Source organism: Rhipicephalus sanguineus, chromosome 5 (assembly GCF_013339695.2).
Source record: "Rhipicephalus sanguineus isolate Rsan-2018 chromosome 5, BIME_Rsan_1.4, whole genome shotgun sequence".
Classification (NCBI taxonomy): Eukaryota; Metazoa; Arthropoda; class Arachnida; order Ixodida; family Ixodidae; genus Rhipicephalus; species Rhipicephalus sanguineus.
In genome coordinates, this window is record NC_051180.1 from 58,629,698 (window position 1) to 58,654,071 (window position 24,374).

The 24,374-nt window shown below is 47.3% G+C and overlaps 2 protein-coding genes across 2 annotated transcripts; one reads left to right on the forward strand and one right to left on the reverse strand.

Annotated features, from left to right (window-relative positions):
* Window positions 1-219: 219 nt before the first annotated feature.
* LOC119394680 (trypsin-1-like) lies at window positions 220-15,437 on the forward strand. The gene is made up of 7 exons (XM_037661994.1): window positions 220-265; window positions 2,218-2,336; window positions 5,114-5,214; window positions 6,059-6,327; window positions 10,886-11,055; window positions 13,411-13,532; window positions 15,425-15,437. Exons 1-7 carry the CDS (start codon window positions 220-222, stop codon window positions 15,435-15,437), a joined length of 840 nt encoding a protein of 279 aa, XP_037517922.1.
* A 993-nt stretch (window positions 15,438-16,430) lies between these two features.
* LOC119393677 (glucose-6-phosphatase 2) lies at window positions 16,431-22,701 on the reverse strand. The gene is made up of 5 exons (XM_037660795.2): window positions 22,478-22,701; window positions 21,787-21,908; window positions 20,508-20,672; window positions 18,586-18,917; window positions 16,431-18,032 (listed from the first exon to the last, which is right to left on the reverse strand). The coding sequence occupies exons 2-5, from the start codon at window positions 21,846-21,848 to the stop codon at window positions 17,512-17,514; spliced, it is 1,080 nt and encodes a 359-aa protein (XP_037516723.1). The 5' UTR covers window positions 21,849-21,908; window positions 22,478-22,701; the 3' UTR covers window positions 16,431-17,511.
* Between the last annotated feature and the right edge of the window lie 1,673 nt (window positions 22,702-24,374).

The window sequence follows — 24,374 nt, forward strand, 5'->3', positions numbered from 1 at the left end:
GTCTACGTGCACTCGAAGCTAATTTCACGGCCTTATTGCGCGTTGCTGGGGGTAACAGCGCGAACACACACCCACAAGAGAGACGACACATCTAATAAATCTAATAAGACAAATCTGTGAATACCTAATGAACAGTAAATCTCGGAGCAGCTCAAGATGTCGTTTCTGATGCAAATTATTGATTGTTTGCATTTACACAAGCGCACCGATGGTGACGAGATGGACCGAGGCAAAGCCACACTGAAAGGCCCCGTCAACACGCTTCGTACTCCTGTTGGATGAGTTCCAACACTCATGCAGCGCATATTCGCATTATACTCTTTTTTTGTGGAGTGGTTGAAGCAGCAAGCGTAAGTTGCAGGAGAAAAGATGCCGGAGAAATTTTACAGGACCAGTGGGAGTATAGCCTCAAAGAAGCGTGTTATAGTAGGAACTCAATTTACATCTAGCTTGATGTACAACTTCTCAACCATGCTTTAATGTGCCTCGTATGTGCGCCAGTGGGGCACGTATTCGTTTTATGAGAAACGAAGTTCCGACAGTTTGTTGTCCTGTAGCCAGACGCAAATAACTAGAGCGAGATACAGTGCATTCGTATGCGATAGCGCTTCTGTTTCGCTGACGCCTGCCTCAGCTACATGTTCCTTTACAACTACTTGCCAAGCAGAACGTAACATTGTGAGAACTGACGTTAGAGGCATTGTAGCCAGCCAAGTCGAAAGCAATCGCCTGCCAAAATTTATACCGAAATTTTCGTTGCCTACGTCCAATGTCGGTAACGGTTGTTGACGGCTATGTAAACTATAATTGTAATTGATCGTGTAAGCTCTGCCATGTCAAACATTGTTTCCTTTATTCAAAATGCAAATGCAAGCGACGCCTTGAGAAGCACTGAACGCGGTCATATCTCATTCCCTACAGCATAGTTTAGAAGGTGAGGCCAGTTCAGAATAGAGGCGTAGGTTTACCATTGCCCGAAGGGGCAGAGAGTAGTCAAGCCGGGTTTAGTACGCGTTGACTTAGGTACACAAGAAGAGCAAAGGCTGCAGAAGTTAGCGCCATTTCCCCCCATTCCAAGAACCACTTCTATAATTATTATTTAAAATATATCTGTCATTGTTGCGATTAAAATTTGCAGCACTGCTTACTCAAGGTTCATTCTAACGATATACTGCATCTCTAGAGCAAAGTTAAGTCACGAATTGGGGCTAACTTCCTGTTACTTATCAGTGCCATTTGCCCACGCATTTTTTAATCCAGGCATTTTTCATCGTGGGTCGTCCCCCTACAGCCTTCGGACTATACGACCCTAGTCAGTAAAAGGACTCCTTCGTATTGTGTATCCCGATTTCGCTTACAATAAACGTGAATATTGAAACTTGAATAAGGTGGCATGCAGCCAAGGGCGTGGAGGGGCCGAGCGCACCCTCGAGCTTCCGGAACTGATGCCTAAGGTTCAGAGCATGGTCAAGTGGACAACTTTTAAAGACGATAGTCTTTCTTGGGGAACTTAAACGCAGAAATTTTGGTCTGCATTTCTGTTTGTCGGCACGTCACCCGATCCAGCCACCCGGCCAAAGTTGAACCACTTGCTTACCGCCCACCCACCTTGAACTGGTACGGCTGTTCATACTTGTGAACATTGTCGATCAAAAAGTAAATATTACGCTATCTGAGGCGCAACATCATTAGGTAAGTATTAGGTGGTGTGTTCCTTTAATAGAAAATACATAGCTACGCAATTTTAAAGACCCTAGTTTCTTAAGCTGCGCTGAAACTTGTCTTCCTCCGTGCCCTCTGCACAAGCTCATGTTGTGTTTCGGTTTCGGGTCAGTATTTCATTGTACGAATGACAGGGGGCGCCGCTCTGGAATTCCTGATTTACCAAGGCGACGTGTAAATAAGAGAGTTTGTGGAGAGTACTCGTTGAGTGCGGACGTTTCTTCTCCTTCGGCGCATCGCGCCAAACAGCGTGTTCGGGCATGGCCGGCGTCCCCACCGGTCGCGTTGGTCACCGCCGGTCTTCGCCTGCCGCTGCGCCAGGACTACCAGCCCGCATCACAGCATTCATGTTTCCTGACGTATTGCCAGATGGCGTCCATATCTCACGCAGCGCCTCTTCTATCGTCTTTAGACGACATTTGCAGCGAAGCACGCAGATACGCGGCCAATTTTTTTTTTTAAAGCTCGCGCAACGTTTTTTATTGTTGCATGCAGGGATACCGCTCCCGAGGCCTTTGTACGAGTGCGGGCGCCGCCTGGTGCGAAACCCTGTCGAGACCAGCACCCGAATCGTGGGCGGGCGAGACTCGGCGCTCGCAGAATTCCCTTTCCAGGTGAGTCGTGCTACGCGTGCGCCCTTTAATGCGATTTAAGGGATACGTACCCCGAAGCCAAGCGCTTGCAGGGTTGTCACACAGAGTTTTGGGAGCGTAAGTGCTGGTTTAACAGGCGATGAAAGGGGATGGGTTAGAGCACGTTAAAGTAGGATAAAGTGGGGTAAGATGCAAGGGTATAGGACGATGTTGGTTTGAATGAAGGCGGCCGGACGAATATACTGGATCAGTTAGACATCTCACTTCTATACACTCCCCGTTTTACTCTGTACTGTTTGACACTTTAGTAATGTTTTGCTGCACCCCTGTCAAGCCTGTCTGCAGCCACCAAGTGTCATTGACACTGTTATTGATTGATTGATTGATTGATTGATTGATTGATTGATTGATTGATTGATTGATTGATTGATTGATTGATTGATTGATTGATTGATTGATTGATTGATTGATTGATTGATTGATTGAAGGGAGAGAGGGATAAGAGGAAGGTCAACTTGAACGCAAGCGAGTAATGGCGTAGGTCGACGATATCAAGATTTATGCGTGATAACATCCTATGGAAACCAAAAACCGCAAGATATGTTCCGGGATCGGAGAACTCTTGCCAAAAAAAAATCAGATTTACGCGCTCAGCGATCAGGTCATTCGCGTTCCTGCGCGTGCATGTTATAACGGTACGCCATGGAAGCCGTGTAATATTTTGAAATTCTGAATACTTTCCCATTATTCGCTCTTGTTACCTGCAGTCGACGTAAGCGTCGGATCAAATAACGCAGAACATTGCTTTTCTTTCCAGTTAAGAACAGCGGGTGGCCTGCTCTGAGCTTTGAGTTCCTTTGCTTCGTCCTTCGCGGAACACCTTTGAACTTTTCTCCGGCGCGAGCAATCGATCTAGATAAATCTCTCGAAACTTTACCACATTCTTTCTCTTATGGTATACGTCGTGGTTATGCAAAACCGACTCCCTGCAAGTTCAGCTCTGCTGTTACTTATTTTTTTTTCTCGTGTTCTTTTTCTGTGTTTCTGTGAGGTTTTTTCCTGTGTTTTTATCATTTTACAAGTCTCTCAGCCAAGTGGTTTTCTGCAGCGTGCGTATGTAGGATCCGCCTACATCAACGCTCCCCGAGCCAATCTGTTATCTGGCGATCTCCCGTTTCTCAACTCGGGCTCTCCCTAGCACCGCAAGCGAGCCTGAATGCCGAGAGCAGCGCACGTGTTGCGAACACAGAATGGGCACTCCCATTGCCTTCGCCCACCGGGACGAATAAACGAATATAGAAGAATAAGATGGAGGATGATAGGGCTAAGCGATTTAGAAGCCGGTGCGATCTCAAAAACAAAAGCAGCTAATGGCGACGAGCAGTAATCTAATAACGCTGACTGTGTTAGCGTGTACGAGCCCTTCGCGCCCACTGCCATGTGCTTATCTGTGCTGCTTAGATCCTTTCTGGTGGCTGTCATAATTCAATACCGACTCTTTCAATTGAATTTCACCTAATCAAGCGTGCTACGAAGGGCAAGAATTTTAGGATGGATATTAAGTTAACAAAATTAATTCGCAGCGTTTTTCCAACGTGACGACCTTAGCACGTGCTCACGCGACAGAAGCCTGCTCTAAATCTGCGCCCATTTTGTCGCCATGTTTGTTCCTATTATTATTATTTTTGTTGTTGTTAATAACCGAACGTTGGAGCAGATACCTTCACATCTAGTTGGACGGAGAGAGTACCACGTGATTCATGCCGTGTATGTGTGTATACAGGACCATTAATGGAAGCGTGATTAAGAAGGCATACAGAATTGAATGATACTGAGTCGAAAAAGTACGGAAGTGGGACTGAGACTAAGGCCTACAGTTGGTTCTTTATTAGCCGTTATTAAAACTTATTACGAACGTCCCTACGTTTTTAACTGTAATCCAGCATTTCTGATTGGTACTGTCAGTTTTATGCTTGCAACAGTTTTGTGTTGCCGGGTGGTATAGTATCGAGTGAAGCCGAATTAAGTTCTTCGATGAAGGATTATTTCTAACTTCTAATGCTCTATAGCGCAATTAGCTTCCTAGGTCAGTTATATAAGTCACATTGTTGACGTAACGCCTATGACCTCCGAGAGTTACCGTCATAATGCGTTGTAGAAACACATTAAGGTGGCTCTTGGTCTGCAAGCGCCAATACCTAAGTACACCCCCCTCCTCCCCGTACGTTTCAAAAATAATTTCGAGATGACAGTTGAATTGTTCGGTTGTATTAGCGGATGTAACGTAACGTATATGATATTCTTCTGCAAAAATCTAATTAGTCGTTCTTTCCCGCGTCGGTGTTTCTCACTTGTGCTGCCCTTTCGTGTGTTTTGTATTATTGTATAGCGCCGCATTTTTTAAAAGCCAATTGAAAGCCTAATTTTTCTATATCTTTGTGTGGTGTTTAAATACTTATGTTTACACGATCATTGTTTATGATTTATGTTTACACGATAAAAAATAATGACTTTGATTGTGTTTACCGTGCAAAACCCGCATTTACAGACATACCTTGTGAATATATTAGTGTACATTAATATGTTCATCAAACAATTAAGCACTAGCCGGAGCAGTGTTATGTGTCAATCTCCTTCGTCTGTTTTTACTGTGTCTACAAAAACGAAACAGGTCTCTGCGTAAGTTAAGGCGCTTCCTGTTGGCGCAGCCTTCTGCGGTCGGGCTGCAGTGGCAGTCTTTAGAGAGCACAAGCTTTACCAAACGCTGCTCCCGGCTGACTGTGAGTTTCTTAACGCAGGCTGCTCTGATTCGGAGAACCAATGGCCGAAACGTCTTCTTCGGAGGAGGCAGCCTTATCACGGACAAGTTTGTGCTGACCTGTGGTCACTGTCTGGCAAGGTATGGGATACATGCCATGGCATGACTTCAATAGCATGTTACAACATCTTTGGCAGCGCTATACCACGTTAACAAATCCGTTAGCACAAGTCCCTGCGACTGGACTTCGCCAGTTTCAGTGTTGTTAAGGGACTCCGTGGACTTTATGCGTATTGTTATTTTCAGCACATATGGTGTTCGTGTGACTGCATTTTATGTGAACTATAACATTACGGAACTGGACTGTGCCTTGTGTTGTTTTTCGTGTCGATGCCTGAATGGACTTCGATAACATGTGACAAAATTTTTAATGGCTTGACTGGCTTATCCACAGAGCCCACGATGCGGCGGTCAGGCTTAGCCTGCCCGACCCAACGTGGGAGGAGCCAACTGCGCGCTAGTTGCGTCTCTCAGGACAGTTTAATAAAGTCTGACCAACCAAACAACCAACTGGCTTACATGAACTCTCCCTAGGTGCTCTTTTATGAAATTCTTTTCATTGCTTTCATTTTCACGAATTTTATTATATGCGACAATGAGTGGGCATTGCTATATGTATAAAAGCGCTAACATCGCCTGAACAACGTATAATTAATAAAATAAAAGCTCGAGAAGAAGGCGAAATTACCATACGAATAAATAAAAGTACACCTTCTTGCAAATGTAACCGACGCAAGTATTTTAGCTAGTTGTCAATGATATCATGAATGATATCACCTATAGACGTTGACATCAAGCGATAATGAGCGGCCTCTTCTCTACGAATTTGTGTTTTCCGGGAAACAGTTCATTTCGTGCAGGTCAGCGCGACTGGTTATGCGAAAGCAGCGGTGCCTCGTGATTTTCACGTACTACCTTGGCGCAGGGAGTCGATGCAGAACGTGACCGTGTGGCTGGGCCTGCATCGCCTGTCGTTCCCGTCGTTGTTCCAGTGGCGCGCGAAGCCGTGCGCCTTCTTCATCCATCCGCAGTTCGACGAGGCGACGCTGGCGAACGACATCGCGCTGCTGCGACTCAAGGACCGCGTGCCCATCTGGAGGCTGGGCGGATACGTGAACACCATCTGCCTGCCGCCGCGGGGATACCGACCGGAGGGGTTCGCCCTGGTCAGCGGATGGGGCTACACGTCCGAAAGTACGCCTAATCCAAGCATGACTGCTAATATTAGATGCGAAGTATCTTATGGCGGAGTTCAATCCGGTGGTGGTGGTGGTGGTGGTGGTGTGTGGCGTGACCACCCTTACTGCGCATGCGCATACCCTCTCCACTTCCCATCTCCCCTCCCCACTTCCCCTCTCACCTTTCCCCTCTCCACTTCCCCTCTCCCCTCCCCCGTTCCATTCTTCCCCTGAAACGCGGGCTAGACATCCCGAAATTGTCTCCTGCGAAACGCCGCGATGAGCACCAGCGCATGCGCGTCCCCCCTCTCTCTCCTCTCCTACGCTGCCCTCCTCTCGCATGCCTGCCGACTGCGTTCCCCGCTCGCCCTGTGAGAATTAACGGCCAGGCGAAAGGGAAGACAAGACGCGTGTAGCGTTCCTCTTCGCGTCCACGACGCGAGGTCGGTAGCATGCCCAAAGAACGCCAACGGAACGCGATCGTGCAAGTGCACCGGCTTCGCATCGCCTCATGGTTCCCTTTAGCGGGAAATGGTGTAATTTTTTGCATAGTGTTGCCTCACTATCGGTAAATGTCGGCTAGCGTTGCCGTATATTGGCAAAACAAAGGCTAGTGCTGGCTAAGTAATGGTAAGTGTTGGGGCCAACGTTGACTTATGTCGGCTTTCTACTGTTATAAATGCAACATTTTCTTCGCTCAGATTCAAACAAACTACTAATTTTGGGCGCGTTACGTGCCATAACCATATGAGGCACGCCGTAGCACGTTTACATATGTTAAAGAGAGCAGTAAGCCGCCACGGCGGTCTAGTGGTAATAGGGCTCGGCTGCTGACCCGAAAGTCGCGGGATTGAATCCCGGCTGCGGCGGCCGTATTTTTGATGGAGGCGAAAATGCTTGAGGTCCATGTAGTTAGATTTAGGTGCGCGTTAAAGAGCCCCAGGAGGTCGTAGTTTCCGGAGCCCTCCACAATGGCGTCCCTCTTAATCATATCGTGATTTTAAGGCGTAAAACCCCAACAACTCTTAACGAGCGCAACGGCGGAACTTCCGGTCACCGTCACATGCGCGACAGTCACGTTACCTGAGCAAAAACGTCACGTGTGATGTCATTGGTAGAGTTGCACGTCGCTGCCAACCCTGGTTCCGGCAGGGTTGATGCTGGCAGAACAGTGCGAGCCGCGAAGCGGCACAACGTAGGTTACTTTGCCAGTGACACTGGCAAAGTAGCGACACTTATGCAACGCCAGGCAGAATCTTTCTCTTTCAATCAAATTTTGGCGGTGGTATGACGTAATATACGTGATGTTTCTGCTCAAATCGCGTGACTCTCCCGCATCTTACGGTGAGCGGGACTTCCGAAACGGCGCTCTTTAGGGCTGGGAAACACCCCGCTCCGTACGGAAGAACTCACGAAAGCCCTCTTGTGCTTCTTGAGGACCACCGGACTTCACGAGCGCCAGTGAACTAACAGCGCGAGTTCGTGTTGTGTAGTTTCATGCTGTTCATCCATCTCTTCCTTACTCTTCTTCTTTCTTCTCAACCCTTTCCTTTCTATTATTCCCCCTCTCCCCCACCCCAAGTGTAGGGTAGCCAACCGTGCCAAAGCTTGGTTATCCTCCCTGCCTTTCCTTTTCGTATCGCCCTCTCCGGATTACTTTCGACCTCCTGGTGTTCTGTAACGTGTACCTATATCTAAGCACACGGAAGTCCTTGCATATCACCCCCGTCGAAATGCGGCCGCCATGCCGGAAGTCGAACCCGCATCCTCTAGCTTCGCATATCCTGAAACCAACAGCCTGAGTTGGCTCTGCGTGATTTTTTTTTTTTAATGGTAGAAGAAGGTGGCACTCAAACACGTCACTCGTAACTTCTTGCCTCCTGAATAGGTGGTACATATGCAACAAGCAGCTTTCATTATCACATCCAAATCAATATAACATCATGCCTTTACAGAATAATAGGTAGTACTTACATATATACAACGTAGAGCTTCATTATCACTTAAAAGTTAAAATATCACATGCTGTTTAGCTCCATGCGGCGGCGCATTACTCTGAGTTAAAATCAAAGGAGACAGTGGAACGCCGTGATCTGAATTACCAACTAGGACGAAAGTTATGGAAATGATTACGCAGAAAAAGAAGAGACACTAAGAGTACGCAGCATGAATGCCGGGCTGACGATAAGCTTATTCTCAGGATGACGACTAGCGCTTATCCTTGTTGCCCATATATATGAACATCATGTACATGAGGAAGTGACAATGTTTTCGCTCTTTACTCCTGCTCTGGCGGTGCCCCTCGTTACGTGGGGACAAGGACCTCACAGAACAAAACCGAAACTCGGCCCTCACGAGCTCGGAGTACCAACGTCAACTGTGGGCTGTCCAGAGAGCCTGCGATGCGGCGGTGTGGGAGCGCCCCGCGGTGTCGCCCTAAGGGGTGTCACTTCTCAGGATGCTTTAAATGAAGGTCTTCGTAATGTACTCCTTATAGAGCTATGCCACTTAATGAAAGGAATACTTCTGCCGCGCGGGGGAGAACTCAGGAAATCGGCACCCACTTTCCTAAGTAGCTATATCTCTACATATCCAGACGTGTCCGAGCAATGGAACGCGTGTGGATGATGTCTATGCGGCGTTCCGCGATCTCACGTCGACAAGAGAAACCTAAGGAAGGCACGCAAAATTGTTATATCTTGATACACATTAGCGCTCTGTGGTGCGATCTTGTACGCGTTACAAAATAAACACGGAGGCGTGGCATGACAACCAGCCGCACGTGACCGCACGCGAATGGCCCATTTGAACCGCGACAGACGTCACGGCTCTGCATTGACCAATCGCGTGCGGTCACGTGTGGTCACGTGCGGCTGGTTGTCATGCCACGCCTCCGTGTTTATTTTGTAACGCGTACAAGATCGCACCACAGATCTATGAAGAAGTAAACTCAGCTTACGTTAAGCGGGTAAGAAAGCGTCTACTTGCGGGCAGACGACCACACCGGCGAGACCCAATAACATCGCTCAGCCGCCATCTTATTTGGGCAGCAAAGTAGACTGTATCGTTTTTGTCTCCAATGCTGTGTTCACCAAGCTGTCTATTCTGCTGGCTATAAACTATTTTACGGACGAGTTTCGGTGCCGCCATGCTGGGCTGTTAGCCTTGCCGTGTTTTTTTTTTTTTTTTTTTTTATCTTGAACAACTAAGCGAACAGTGTTACGGTGGGCGTATGCACATGAAAACTGTTGGGTTGGTGCATTCGGCGTTTCCTGACTTTATCAGTTCGCGTCAGGGGATACAAAAATAAGGAAACATTCGTTTAACAGCCCATGACGGCGGCGCCCATATGCCTTACGTAACGTAGTCTAGTAAGGATTGGAACGGTACTTAAGATGGCCGCCGCTTAGCTGTCCGTATCACTTCTACGGTGAGTATTGGAACACACGCGCACTCACACGCTCCTGCAGTAATGTGAGAAGAACGACGCATCATCGCGCGCACAATAGATTGTCTTTTAGGATTACGTCATAGGCCAATTAGATACACGATAAAAAAGTTATGAAATGGAGAGCGCCGTAACGCTGTATTTCGGCGTAGCTTCATCGCCGCCACCCCGGTGCTACACGTGGCACCAGTCTATGGCTTCCAGTTACGGCGAGCTGTAAATCTGAAGCGCATTTCCAATAAGCAAGTTGCGAAATCATATAATAACGTCCGATCAGCGATAACGCCGCGCTCACCTCCGTTACGACACGAGAGGCTCGTAAATTGAGAAACACAATCAAACGCAGATTCATATTGCATTTCACGAGCCGCTGCAGCTTATGATTGCGCGTTTGTGGGCCACATGAAGAGACACCGCGTGCATCTTCCGGTAGTGGAGAATTCAGGGACACGGAACAGCAGTCTAATTACAATGAAATAGGAGACAAAAGAAAAAAGTCTGGAGTGATGAGATTAAAGTTTTCGGGAGCAGAAAGGAATAAAACTCAGTGGGACGTTCCTCTTGTTCTTCACTAAGAGAAGGCAAAAGGTAGAAAACTAAAAATGCAGTAGATGACAGCTATAAGAGACCAGCCCCTCCCCCCTTCTTATTCTTCAAATTCAAAAGGCTATTCGTTCTAACGAACTAATTATCAATGGTATATAACACATTCGCTTATTTTGTTCTTGCTATCACCATGGGTTGGCTTATGTCCCTGTGAAGCGCTATTGCCCCGTAGTTCAGTAACATTTCTCTGTCTCCTCTCTCTCTTTTTCAATTATGGACTCCCTTGTGCGTTCACGTGCTCTTTTAAGTTCTCCTTTAGCATGTTATTCACGTGAAAGCATGCTAGATAAAAAACGAGTTAGTGGCTGCAACTTTAATGACCTTATATAGAAAGTCATGATCAGTGTCTTTAGTTACGCTTTCGTATTCAACGACCAACGACAAAGGTAATGTTAGAGGACTCAAACGAAGACGATATAGCGGCCTCAATTAGCATTGCCGGTCATACAAACACAGCCGGTCATACATTGCCGGTCAACATTGCCGGTCCTCACGCTATTTCCTCCTCCATTGTTGCCAGATGGTCCCACCTCTGACGTGCTGCAAGTCGTGGAGCTGCCGCTCGTAAACCTGACCCTGTGTAAGCAGCTCATCAGGTTTCTCGTAGAAGACACGAATATCTGCGCTGGTTTCCTCGAAGGCGGGAAGGACGCCTGCACGGTACGTAGCACTGCGGGAATTAAAGCTATAGTTAGTTAGTTAGTTAGTTAGTTAGTTAGTTAGTTAGTTAGTTAGTTAGTTAGTTAGTTAGTTAGTTAGTTAGTTAGTTAGTTAGTTAGTTAGTTAGTTAGTTAGTTAGTTAGTTAGTTAGTTAGTTAGCATTGGTATCGCGAATTAACTAACGACTATTGTTAGTAATTAGCTAAATTCAGTCTGTCGTTAGTTTGTTAGTTAAATCATTAATTAACTAACGACTATAGTTAGTCGTTAGTAAGTTAAATGAAGGCTGTCGTTAGTTAGTGGCTCAAAAGCAACCAAGGCTATGCTGCGCCACTATCATGCATATAGTAGGGCGCACTATTGCTTGCAGTGCATCATCTGTATCTATTTTTAACGGTTCACTGTTGAAATTATTAACAAAACAACTTGGCTACTTAGCTATCTGCGCTCTTCAACAAACTATTTTCTAAGTTTAATTCGACGTTTTAGCTTGCCAAGACCATTATATATTTACGAGGCAGGACGCAGCAAGATTCAACACAGTCCTGTGCTTGCTGCGACCACGTTATAGGCATCGCGCGCTGCTGTTTCAAATCCGACATGCAGCGCCACTGCGGCGGCTGCTGGCAAAATGTCCCCGTTCCCTCCGCACAGCCGCGCTTGGCCGCAGCAGGTTGGCAATGGCCCCTAGCAGCGCAAGCCTGTATACGCGGCGAAAAAAAGTCGACTTCTATCTGCTCTTGCGAGTTCGCATGTCATAACAGCTACAAGAAAACGGCCGGGAAACTGCCGAAGGTGCAATTGTATCATTTGCCATGGAAGTCGTACGAGGCTGGTCGGCGAAAGCGTTGGAACGCAGCCGTGCGGCGCGCTCGATATAACAAACGTGTCCTGTCTTCGCACGGTTTCTTTCGCTTTCTATCCAAGTCACTGGCGTAACCAGGGGGATTCAAACCCTTCCCCCCCGCCGCCGATGTTCTTAAATTTTGCAATGTGTACACGCACACACACATACATATGTAATACACGCAAACATACAAACGCACGGACAAACATGCATAAAGTATGGTAACCCCTACCGAAAAAAGAATTTCTGGCTACGCTATACTGCTCCAGGTAATATTGACACATTGTTGGTTCACGTCTTCCTTTTATTATTGTTAGCCCGAACGGAGGTTTGTGGCAAACACTGCGAGGCAAAACAGTCCTCTGCAGTGCCCACTTTGTCGGCTGTGCACGACTGTCGGGCTGAGGGGACTCAGGATCCGCTTTATGATCGGAAGACCTAGACGAAAAACACAGTTGCACATGCTCAAAAATATAATTTAGCAAAGTGTTCGACGTACTAACAGCGCTAGAGAACTAAGAAACGGGCACTTCATGCGATCTTTATCTTTTTATCGTTGCTAATACGTCAGTTCAACTATTCCAGCTTTCTGCTAATGCGTGCCATTCATTGGGCAAGCGACGCGCGAGGCTGCCGATAAAAAGTATTTGCTATCGTATGCCAAGAAAAAAAGTTTACTCGCATCTAAACGCACGTCGTACTGCACGCTATTCACTTGTGCGACGCATTTGCCGAATATTTCCGACGGACCGACGACACTGCGCATTTCTTATCTGACGCAGTAACCGTAATTAGCAGCATACCAGTCGCCAAGCCGAAGCGAACTACTTCGTTTGAAGTATCCCTGAACGTTTGCTATTCGTCCGTAGGCGCAAAAATGCAAGCGGGGCTCGTTTTGCGTTGCCATTTTCACGCATCGACGTTCCCCGCACACAGATTCGAGCTATACGCGCCGGGAAGCGGACAGGGACAAAATGCGCGAAGTGGCCGCATTGGCGCTGCTCACTCGGAGAGCGGTGGTGCCATCAACTGAGCGCAGGAGGCCTATACCCGCAAACTTCTTAATCTCATCTGCCCACCTAACTTTCTTTTTCCCCCTCGCGCACTTGCCTTCGGTTGGAATCCGAACGCGCAAAGCTGATACATGTCTGAATTAAATAGTCAACTTCGCGCCAAATCCACAGTCACACAGAAGAAGAAACACAAGACAGGACGGGCGCTGTTTCTTCTTCTGTGTGAATGTGAATATGGCGCGAAGTTGACTATTTAATTCAGACGTGCCAACTAGCCCGACAGCGAGTTCTACTGATACATGGTGAGACATCCTGCATGGAAAGAGTGGCTCAGGCGGATCAATCGCTTGCCATGTCTGCCATGCTAACCCCGTCTGTAGCAACCTCACCACCATCACCACCACGTTGAGAGGAGGTGTCACATTGTCTTCATGTTTTATCTAGCTTCATTATCTGTTTCTGTGCAAGTTTGCGATTAACAAAAAGAAACTACCTTTTAGGCTTCATTCCGGTGTGCTTCTGCAGGGGGACTCCGGAGGACCGTTGTTCCAGATCTTCAATGACACGGCCGTGCAGATCGGCATTGTGTCGTGGGGCCGAAGCTGCGCCGTTCCAAACTCCCCTGGCGTCTACACCGACATCCAACCGTACCTTTCGTGGATCGAGCGCGTCCTCCGTTACAACAGCTCTGCGCTGCCAAGTCGACGACCTCGTACTCGGGCCACCGTCTTCGCTGCCCGACGCCGCGGATTGTGGAATCGCAGGACTTCGGCCACAAGGCGACGATTTCCAGCGAGTGGGCGTCCGTTACGTCAACGCTACGGCGTTGCCGCATCTAATGCGACAAAACAACCGGCACGCCGCTCGACTGTGTAATGCGCCATGGATTGCAGAGTTTTCTACGTGAAAGCACGGGATGCAAATCTAGGTAGAATCTCTGGGCGTGGGAGGATCGTATGACCAGGTTTCACGATATCACGACACACTACCAGTTACAGAGACGCGTATACCCATCCCCTCACGATAGGCTAAACAGGACGCAAGCGGTACACTACAGACAATTACAAACAGATTCGTACAGGAACCCCAGACTCATGCACGCCATGTATCCAGATATTTACACTACAAACAGATGCAGCTCGTGTGGCGAGGTTGCCACGCTTAGCCACATGTTGTGGGAGTGTCAGGGCTTAATAGACAAATCGAACAGTGCCGATTCATCCGTCTCTTCCACCGCCAGCCTCCGCTCGCGCTGGAAGACCGCACTGCTCAGCTCGAACCTGACAGCACAACTCTGGGCCGTCCAGCGTGCCGAGGAAGCCGCTTCGAGACAAGGTCTCGGAACCGCGTCCGCGGTGGGTGCCCAGGCCCACTAAAAAGACGCCGGACTCAAATCTCATTGATTTGACAATAAAGTTTCCGTTCTTCTTCTGCTAAGGTTCTATGGCTATTACGCCGCCTCGACCGTCTGTTCTTTCATAGACCGATTGCACGCCTCAGTTATGTTGAAAGCCGGAACGCTACGTTGCTGATCGCGTGCGTGTGTGCCATCAAGGGAAGTTTATGGATGCAGATAATTTTACCCTGAGTAATAAGCGATCGCTAGTGGCAAAGAGGCACGTTCTCCCTTAAAAACTGGTAGTGGACACTGCAGTGAGCGAAAGCCTACACCAAACGACAAGACACGCCTATCAGGGCCCTGATGCGTCATGCTCCTTACGCGTCATGGATTGCAGAGTTTTGTACTAGAAAACACTGGACGCAAATCTAGGCAGTACTTCTTGACAGATGGCTCTACCAACGACACGTCTACACCAGTTCATGCGTCTATAATTCTGTATACGTTAAGTTCATGCGTGAATTTGTCTATAAGTTCATGTCTTTAAGTTCTGTCATAAGTACATGTCGTAAGTTCTGTCATTAGATATACATAAGTACATGTCTATAAGTTCATGCGTGAATTTGTATGTGTGGGCGTATATACGTACATATGTAATATTTCATAATTTGGAAAAGGGGTGGGATATAGAGAGGGTTCAACCATCCTAACCACCCGACTGGATACACCACTGACGCCTATACCACGCAGCTTGCAGACTGCCGAGTCTTACTTTGAGTATAGCGAAGCCGTTGTTGAAAGGGAGTCGTGAAAGTCTATTGCAGACACTTGCAAACGCATGCTGATCAGAAATTTCTTGTACGCAGCAATAGGGGCCTCGGCAGATTGAGGTAGACTGCACCAACAAATGTATGGCCGATATGCGTTTAACCCTTCATGAAAAGCGTGCTTCTTTGACACTGTGCAACTGCGCACCTGTACTCCATCTAACCGTGAGCAATGCTGTGTAAACAACATGCCACTGTAATCCAGCAAAGATTACATGTGGTATGTTGTTTCAAACCCAGTATCTTCACTTTTCCAATTTAGCTCACAGTTGAATAGTTCATATTATGACAGGATTTTTCGTGAAGCAAGAAGCATAAACCCTTATTGACTCGTGCATGCTAACTTTGATGCACGCTTTCGTGTTTCACGCAGTGGCCTGCACTGAAATAAGTTGGGGCTTTTTAGAACATGCGAATGTTGACGATGTTGCATGATTATAACATGTGTGTAGTCCTTCTCGTTCTACTTGTGCGCGTATATATGTATGCCGGCGTCTTTCCACGCAGCGGATGATATCGAATCAGGAAAACGAGACCGGAAGACAGCGTGTTACATTTTGGCAACGTGCAACTCTTTAACGCTCGTTGAAATACCATATTATTATCATTTCACAGAAAAAAAGACGTTTTCACGTTTCACGGGATCTCGGATTTGAGCTCGTACACCAAGCAATGAAAAAAAAATAAAAGCCCTTTTTGTACCTCATTTCTTGTCGGTCCAATGTACACAGTGTCGCAGTATATCGTGATAAAAAAAAGCATTTTGTGTTTTGGAGTATCCAATGAGCTTCAGCACGTGAATATCGCCAGTGTCATATTTGGAATCTTCTCAATCCTTTAGGCAGTGGCTCATGTAAAATTATTTGTATTTTTTCGTCTTCGTCCAATTCTACACATGTTCGTCATCCAGTTTTTGTTCATCACGAGACGTCTTCTGTTGCCCAGTCCTCGACGTGGGTTGTATAAAGGCGCACAGCCTGAACAACCAAGTTCGGTCATGACTAGTCCAAGTTGGCGTAGACATTGTTTGCCAAAAACTTTCAAATTAGCCAATTTTGAAGAGTGACGCTACGTGTCTAAGCTAACAGCCTTAAACAGCAATGAAACGATTTGAGACGATTTCGTCACCGCCAGTGTCAGTCACTAATCGATCTTGCACGTCTTTCGAAGCGTTTGTTCGTCGACCATTTTAATTACAACATTTACATAACTACACCGCCAATACGTGAGGTCATAGCGATATTTAAGGCAATAGTATTTCAGGTGCACTTTTGTGCAGGATTTCATTGAGGAATGTGTGCCCGTGTAACTATTTTTTTTTTGTCATTACACGTACGAGCGTAAGCCAAGCAGAGATGAAAACCAACAAATATGTCAGTGTGCAAAACGGTCTTTATTAAACATGCTCAAAGTTAAACCACTGTAAACAGCCTAACGTTTGAACACACGTTATTCACCATCGTGACAGACATGAACATCTAACCAGACTTGACGCACAAGTTCCAAACGTCCAACGCAAGACACAACCGAACAGTTCAGATCTGTACAATTATTTACAGTGAGGATATATTACAATGAAGTGTCGCGTGAGGAGTGATGATAAAGCGTTCAAATTATAGGGTGAGAATGTTTACAGAGTGACGCTTTTACTACCGATTTAGCGGTGTAAATGCTCTTAGAGAAATTGGCAAAACACAAGCCTGACCAAGAAAGTTTGAACTCTCGTCTGCAAGAAACATAAATGTGCTATTTTCCTGTAACATCTACTTGAGAGTAACTAATACTTGAAAACAGCTAATAGTGTTAAAAATACTTAAATCAGGTAAATATGTAAATTCGCATTGTAGGATATTTGCTTTTGTATTCCTCTGTAAGCCTCGGTTGACCTGCGCCGATCATGTAATACTGCAACGCTTCACTCTGTCTCAATTGGTCTGAAGTTTGATGTAAAATGCAAAAACTAATGACGATGGATTATGATGGTGTTGGGAATGATGATCACGACAATGTGTTCGATGGGAGAGACGCAGTGCATGGTGGATGAGGAGTGATACAGTGCCGATGAAAGCACGAGGAACTTTTCTGCGGCTAGGGCTTTCGCATATTCCGGAAAGTGGGGATAACGTTAAGTCAATTAGGTACCGTGAAACGAAATTTACGAGGAAGCAATAACATCATACTGCAGCTGAAATACTGTGTAATCATAACATACTTCCTGTTCTAAAATTCCACATTTTTAACGAAGCGCATTGCTTAAGACCAGTGCGAAAGACCCTGCACACAGACGGTGCATCGTCACTATGCCGAAACTGTGGTCTCACGGTTTCAGGTACAGAGACGATTTGGCAACAATTTGTTAAAAATGCCTAAGGGAACTAGGGAAAATAAGGGACAGAAATTTGTTCAAGGAAAAGGGGGACACCGAGGACGACAAGCAGCGTCGTCCTCAGACTACTCTGCCTACGATGACTTCGCCTTTCCCGAATGCTTACGAGGGCTTCCCGCTAAAGAGGCCACAACGTAGGGCACAAAGCCGAACATGGTGGCCGCCAGAAGCGCGTTGAAGAGGAACGCCGAGGCGTAGAAGACGGGCACGTTGGTCTTGGGCAGCGAGACCCACTCGGAAGCCTTGCCGGCGCCCACGGCCAAGATGGCTGCCAGCACTCTCATGGACCAGGTGAAGTGGGTCGCCTTGACGACGCGCTGGTAGAAGCCGGAAGTCATGACGAGACCCATGCCGAGGGGGAAGGCGCAGTAGCGCATCATGCTGAAGAATGGAGTCGTGTCGACGTGGATGTACTCCTGCTTGACGCACCATTTGACAGCCCGGTCAACGGACCACAGAGGGTCGACGCCCATGAGACGAAGAACGCCGTACGTAGACAACGCGCTGGCGCACAGGCCCACGCTGATCAGGACGTACTGGCAGCGAGTCACGTGGTCGGTGTCGATCTTGCACATGAACTTGGCCAGGAAGCAGCCTGAAGGATAGGAGAAACGAAACGAAGTTCATTAAGTTTTGCGTACATGGTCATGTACAACGTGACCTAACTGCAGTATTTTGTTACAAGTTCTAAATCCACCAGGCCAGAGTCAAAATCGATCGACAGGCAGTGCTTACATTCAGTTCGTTTGTCTTTTTATTGGCCCGCAGCGTCAGCGTCCAAGAACAGTTCGATTAAGTACGATAGGGCACGCTCTATTTCGCACCACGATGCACTTTCATGCTTGCTGCGCAGTTCGTACGCCAATATATCAAGGAATGGTTCCTGGCAAGCGGTTATTCTACAGCAATACCATCTTTGGCAGCTTATGTTTACGATAGTATAGAGGTCATTAATATGATCAAGAGAGCCTGTCGCTAAAACAGTGTATGCAGTCTACTCTCTCTCTCTCTCGCTTCCTGATTAATGTGCATGTCAATTCTTTCACACGTGCTCTTTTTTTTTTTGGCGCTTCGGCACCGCTTTTGTTCCTGCAATACCAATGCTCAAATACCCAGCAGTGCCGAAATTACTGGAGAGACTCGCTTACCGATGATCATGCCCATCAGGCACTGGTGGGGAAAGTGGGCCGCGATGTAGACCCGCGACAGGCTGACGATGCACAGGAGCGCCGCGTAGGTGCACCAGTGGAAGGACGAAGCCCACGCCTTGCCCATCTGCTGGGCGATGCCTGTGCGACGCAGCGCAAAGTCCAGGATGATGTACCAGATGGCCGCCGACACCATGGCGTGGCCGGAGGGCGATCCTGGTCCGGTCTCGCACGTTAACGAGTACTGGCGGATGGCGGGTGTACCGGTGCCAGTGCGGTTGTACATTTCCGTTTCGTGCACCCACCAGTAAGGACGCTCGCCGTGCAACATCCTGCGTGCACACAAAGAAGGACCACGCGTGTGAACATTGGGTACCCCGCCGTGACTAACTTTATATTTAACCTAAGCACAAACTATGATGTCTGCAGAGAAAATAACACTATCCTTTTTTTCTCTCTCTCTCTCTCCCTCAAACCTAATCTGACCTTTTCTAACCTAACCTAAAAAAAAGAAACAAGATTCTCACACATATGAAAGATTTACTCGTCTTATTTTAATTTGAGAACGAAAACACGCATTGTTTCAATATCAATGTTGCTGAACAAAAAAAGAATGTAGTATAGAGACGGTGAAAGCCTAGCAGTAATGTCATTGGCACCAATGTATTGTGCCAGGTATGCTTTTAAGCTTTCGAACTCTATTAACAAATGAGAGCAAGAAAATATGTTTGTCTTTGTGGCTAGGTCAATTCTTTCAGAATCTCTCTCTAAAGAAGCTTTTGAACGCTCTGACAAACAAAGGTTTTACAACCGTATCGTGAAATGATAAAGCCATGTTCTTAACCCAGACGCTGACATGCTGAAGCGGAACACCGAAGAAACAATAAAGAGCCGTATCCGACGATCAGTATTCGTATAAAGATAATCGCAGCGAAATCACGTTATTTTTCACTGCCCAAAACACTCCGCCATGAAGTGCCGAATAGCATCCGAATCAGCTTATTGCGTTATTTGAACTTCGACGCGAAAAGACTAGTGTAGTTATCATGTATACGGCTACTTTTCTTCACACAGGACATGGAATTTCGTACTCCTTTATCTTCTATGCAACAAGGACCCATATCTATTGGTCTGATATCCCGCTGTAAAAAACTGCTCTTAAATATTGTGCTGAATATTAACGAGAGTAACGAGTCGGTGTATTTCTGTCTTCTGTGGTTTTTCATAATGATGCACCGTGCATCTTTATGAAAGAAGTATACAATGTCAGAGAAATCGTTGAAAGAACAACGCAGATGCTTTCGCAAGCGAACGCGATGTGTGACGACAATCATGACTATCCCCATCATCTTTCTATTTGAGCATGCTGCACTGTGAAGATTTTTTTGCAGGGATACCGAGTGCCCTACCTTGCTTTAGCCGAACTTACCGATGAAACAAGGTAGTCATACAAGAATCTAGCGCGTGGTATAATGGGCATAAGTGGACAGAAACGCCGGCTATCAAATCAAAGGGCGCACTTATCCGCGCATATGCAGGTATTGTAGCGGCGCCTGTCAATCAGGAACACTTGCAGGTCTCTCGCGTAGACCGCCACGTGTGCCTGGTTGGCAGGTGACGCTACAATACCTGCACATGCGCGGATAAGCTTTTGTGTCAGCTTTCTTTTCCACAACAGTGTGCCCTTTCATATGATAGCCGGCGTTTGCGTTGCTTTGTTATCTGGTCTTATGTCCTTGCTTGCATGTCTTTCCTTCACGATCGATCCTTACCAACTAGCTCAATCTTTGCGGTCGTTCTAAGCAAGGTGCATTAGATTGCAAAGTCGGCTATCTAATCTCACAGTTCCATCTAATCTTCTGTAGCCCTCGACTGCTTACAGACATATGGCTTTTTTTTTTCGAGTGTCCAAAAGTACTCACCATTTAAGCACCTGGTTGGACCACTCGGCGATGATGGTGACCCACATCAGCCGGCGTCCCACCGTCCAATCTAGACAGTAGATGAGCGGTGCAAAGATGAGGAACGCGTACCGGGGATCTCCGAAGTTGGAGACGGCGAAGAACAGACCATGCTGGTGCTGGAACCTGCATCGCAATAAAAAAATAAGCAGTGAACTTTCTGTCACAAGTGACCACCGCTTATTCGAGGGAGAAAAAAAAATGCCTTTGCCTCACTTTTAGCAATCGCGGTTACATAGAATCCACAACGCCAGTGCACGGTGCCATTGAAGGACACGTTACAAACCAGCCTTTTTCGAGGTGTTTTGGCGAACATTGAGTCTACTTGATGCTGCGTAAAATGCAAGTGCGTTCGCTATTGGAATAGCGGGATTCGTGTAACTTCAGAAAGCTGGCGTCAACCAGACTTTAAAAAATATTCTGTTCGTCCAAAGAGTAACAGCATGAAGGGACAAGACATCTTGCTTGCTTCATAGTGCAAATTCTATTCTGTCACTCGTCTACGTTCGACAACGCATCTACGTTGAATTCCATTAGCAGCGTACCGCATTCTTATGTGATGCTTGGTTCTTTATTTGAGCTATGTCTAGATTGGATAACGTATAATTTGTTCAATACAGAGGGTCCTTACGCTTCCATGACCTCGGATGTAAAGGTGGGGCCCAATGGCATATGGCAGAATATCCAAAACCGTATACTGTGCAAACGGCTGGCAGTACGCAGTTAAAACTCTTCGAACCACGAGTAAAGGTGCGCCGTTATTCTTAACAGCAACCGGGACAGAATAAAGAGGCAAGATCCACTTTGTCCGTGAAAGTGAAAGTTTAACCCCTTTAGGCCCTTGTCTGCTTCCCTTAATGTTCGTTTCAGATTTAACTTAACAGAACGGCTGATTTGGTGAGCTGGTGATTTATGTTACTTATAAATTCGAACGCGTAACTGAACAATGACTTCGGGTTAAAGAACACCAGGTGGTCGAAATTTCCGGAGCCCTCCACTACGGCGTCTCTCATAATCATATCGTGGTTTTGGGACGTTAAACCCCAGATATTATTAACAATGACTTCGGGAAGATTGGGCCGTTGGTCACTGCAATGCAAAACTACCTAGCCCAGCAGCTTTCAAGCCCTATCTGCGTACTTTAGAAAAGCTTCAATGCTCCCAAGCCTCCTATGAAAAGGAGCAGTTCTTGACGCGAGTTGAAAGAGTACTCGATGAGGAAGTTCAGCATGAAACTCACCTGGTCTGAAGAGACTGGATGGCGAACATGCCATTATCGTGGAGGGTATCCATCAAGATCATTTTCTTTTGCAGCCGGAAACGAGCGAAGTGCCAACGAGCGGTACCTAGGGTTGCCACATCCTGTAATGATAAAAAGAACGGAGATAAGCGATTCATGCAGTACGGTGTATATAACGATCGTTGAACGTATAAGCTCGCTCATATTTTCCCTGTTTCGCAAGCAATGCAATCCGGGATGGAGAGATTTGGCTCGAGTGCTTTGCCTGTTGCCATGCGCGACTGTATCGTGACTCAGTAAATACGACTGCTGCGAGTTTCGCAGTGCTTTCGTAACTTTAGAAATCTGCAACCGTGAACTTTTGTTCTACGGGCGGTTTCTTTTCGTAGCTTGTACTGACAATCATGCTAATTTGCGTGCATGCCTTACACACTGCAAAAGCTAGAAATTAGCATGAAATAGGGCGCAATTGCAAACGATGCTTTGGATATTGCAACGTTCAACATCTTGAATCATGCATCAGGCAAACTGTATCTTCTACAGAAAAAAAAACTGTATTCAAAACAAAACTGCTAAAATATTATGCGATAAACAACATTATATGCAAATGCGACGGTGAAATGGGATTAATTTATGCTTCTAGTCACGCCAAAAGAAGTAAAGGGTAACAAATGCAAAAGTGCGTGCTCACCAAGAACAGCGGAACGGGGATTCCGAGAGGATGCTCAAGTCCGCAGCAGTGCTATAAGGGCGAAGGATCACGTTTCTAATATAAAGAGTATATCAAGCAAGGCGGGCCAACACTCAAAGTTCTCGGAGGAATAGTGGAATCCGGAGGTGAGAACGCGACGGTCAGTAGTGGAGAGCCGCGGTCTCTGTGCCGGTTCGACGTGAATGTGACTTTCTTAAATACGCCTCGCGAGCGGCTCCTCGAAGCACCGCCAATTATCAGGTGCGGAGAAGAAAAGGCGACGACGTCACGCCGCATCAAAGCCCGATAGCCCAGACGGTGCGGGCAATCGTGGGGAGAGAGAGAGAGAGAGAGAAAACGCGAGGTGAAGGAGATAAAAAGCCTGGGCGCGCGCCGCGAATTCACGCGTGCGTTAGCGCGAGCGCGTTTAGGTGGCCCGTATCTACTCTCCCACGATCGCCTCCTCGCCCTCGTAACGCTTGTTGCCGGGACGTCGAGGCCTTTGGAGGCCGGACGGAGAGGGTGACACGTGCTACCGGCGTGGAGGCGTCATGTGCCGCTACGTAATTATGACGATACGGCCGCGTTGTGCCCGGCGTCTTCCGTCACGTGTGCCCGTGTTTGCGGGTTGCGCTACGACGGCGGCGGAGACTCGCAGACGCTCCGGCGCCCTTGGGAACGAGGAGGTTTCTTTGCTTGTCTGGTCTGGCGAGCGAAAAAAAAAATTGTCGAAGAAAGCGCGGAAAAACAACAAGAAAAAAATCGTGCGGATGGATTCCTCCGCAATGTGCTGGGAAATCACCTCTCCACTCCGAGATGTCAGCTCATCGTCTCGCCATACGACAAACCACCACTGCTGTCAAAACGGAGAGCCCCACGCGTTCAACGGCTGATCATGCGTCTGACGTGTGCTGCACTTTTTATTGCGCGGATGGTAAATGCAGCTGCTACGCCGGAGCCTACGCGAGATGGAAAAGAAAGAGAAAAGGCCGGGAACAGTTTACTGCCTCTGCTCTTCTACCAGCTTGTAAGAGCCTCCAAGCAGCTGCAGAACCGTCGGCGATGCAGGAACGTACGGGCTTAACGCCTTCGCGAATCGCCTTCATGCCTCGGCGAAGGTATTCGGCTAGCAACAGAAAGTTTCCCGCCCTTAGTGCCGAGGCTCTGCGTATACCTAACCCGTCGCAGTGGTCTAGTGGCTATGGTGCTCGACTGCCGACCTGAACCTCGCGGGATCGAATCCCGGCCGCGGCGGCCACATTTTCGATGCAGGCGAGAATGCTATAGAGGCCCGTGTACTTAGATTTAGGCGCACGTTAAAGAACCCCAGGTGGTCGAAATTTCGGGAGCCCTCAATTACGGCGTCCCTCATAATCATATCGTGGTTCTGCGACGTTAAACCCCAACAGTTATTATATTATCTGCGTAGCTGCTTTCCTTAGATCTGTGCAACCGGCTGTTCCTCTTGGCGCGCAGCGATGTTTCGCCATTTCGTTATATCGTGATTCAACGTTCCTTTCTTTCTTCTGCTCTTTCAATTTCGTTCTCGCATTACTATCGCTGTCTTTTCCGCTGTCGACGGAGAGCATCCGGGAAAAGAAAAAAGAAAAGAAAGGCGTACATTTGAAAACAAGCGCAGCTGGATCACAGGCGATGGCCTCGTGTTTCTGTTTGTTGTCCCTCTCGGCGCGAGTTCTTGGCTGCCGCTCTGAATCAGCCGCACGGCACGCGTTGTGCAGGTGACGTGAGCGAGATTCCGATCACCCTCTCAACGATCGCACCCTCCAAGACGGATGTAGAGCTAAGAGCCAAGCCGAGCCAGCGGCCCATTTTGGTTAAATACCTGTTACATTTATAGCTTATATTTATAGCCCATTTTGAATAAAAGTAATTAAAA

Coding starts and splice junctions, on each gene's coding strand:
- LOC119394680 (XM_037661994.1), top strand. CDS start 220: ATGGACCGAGGCAAAGCCACACTGAAAGGCCCCGTCAACACGCTTC. Junction 2,337..5,113: donor TCGCAGAATTCCCTTTCCAG/GTGAGTCGTGCT, acceptor TTCTTAACGCAG/GCTGCTCTGATTCGGAGAAC. Junction 6,328..10,885: donor ATGGGGCTACACGTCCGAAA/GTACGCCTAATC, acceptor CATTGTTGCCAG/ATGGTCCCACCTCTGACGTG.
- LOC119393677 (XM_037660795.2), bottom strand. CDS start 21,848: ATGATCTTGATGGATACCCTCCACGATAATGGCATGTTCGCCATCCAG. Junction 20,673..21,786: donor ATCCAGTCTCTTCAGACCAG/GTGAGTTTCATG, acceptor ATTGCGATGCAG/GTTCCAGCACCAGCATGGTC. Junction 18,918..20,507: donor TCCAACCAGGTGCTTAAATG/GTGAGTACTTTT, acceptor GTGTGCACGCAG/GATGTTGCACGGCGAGCGTC.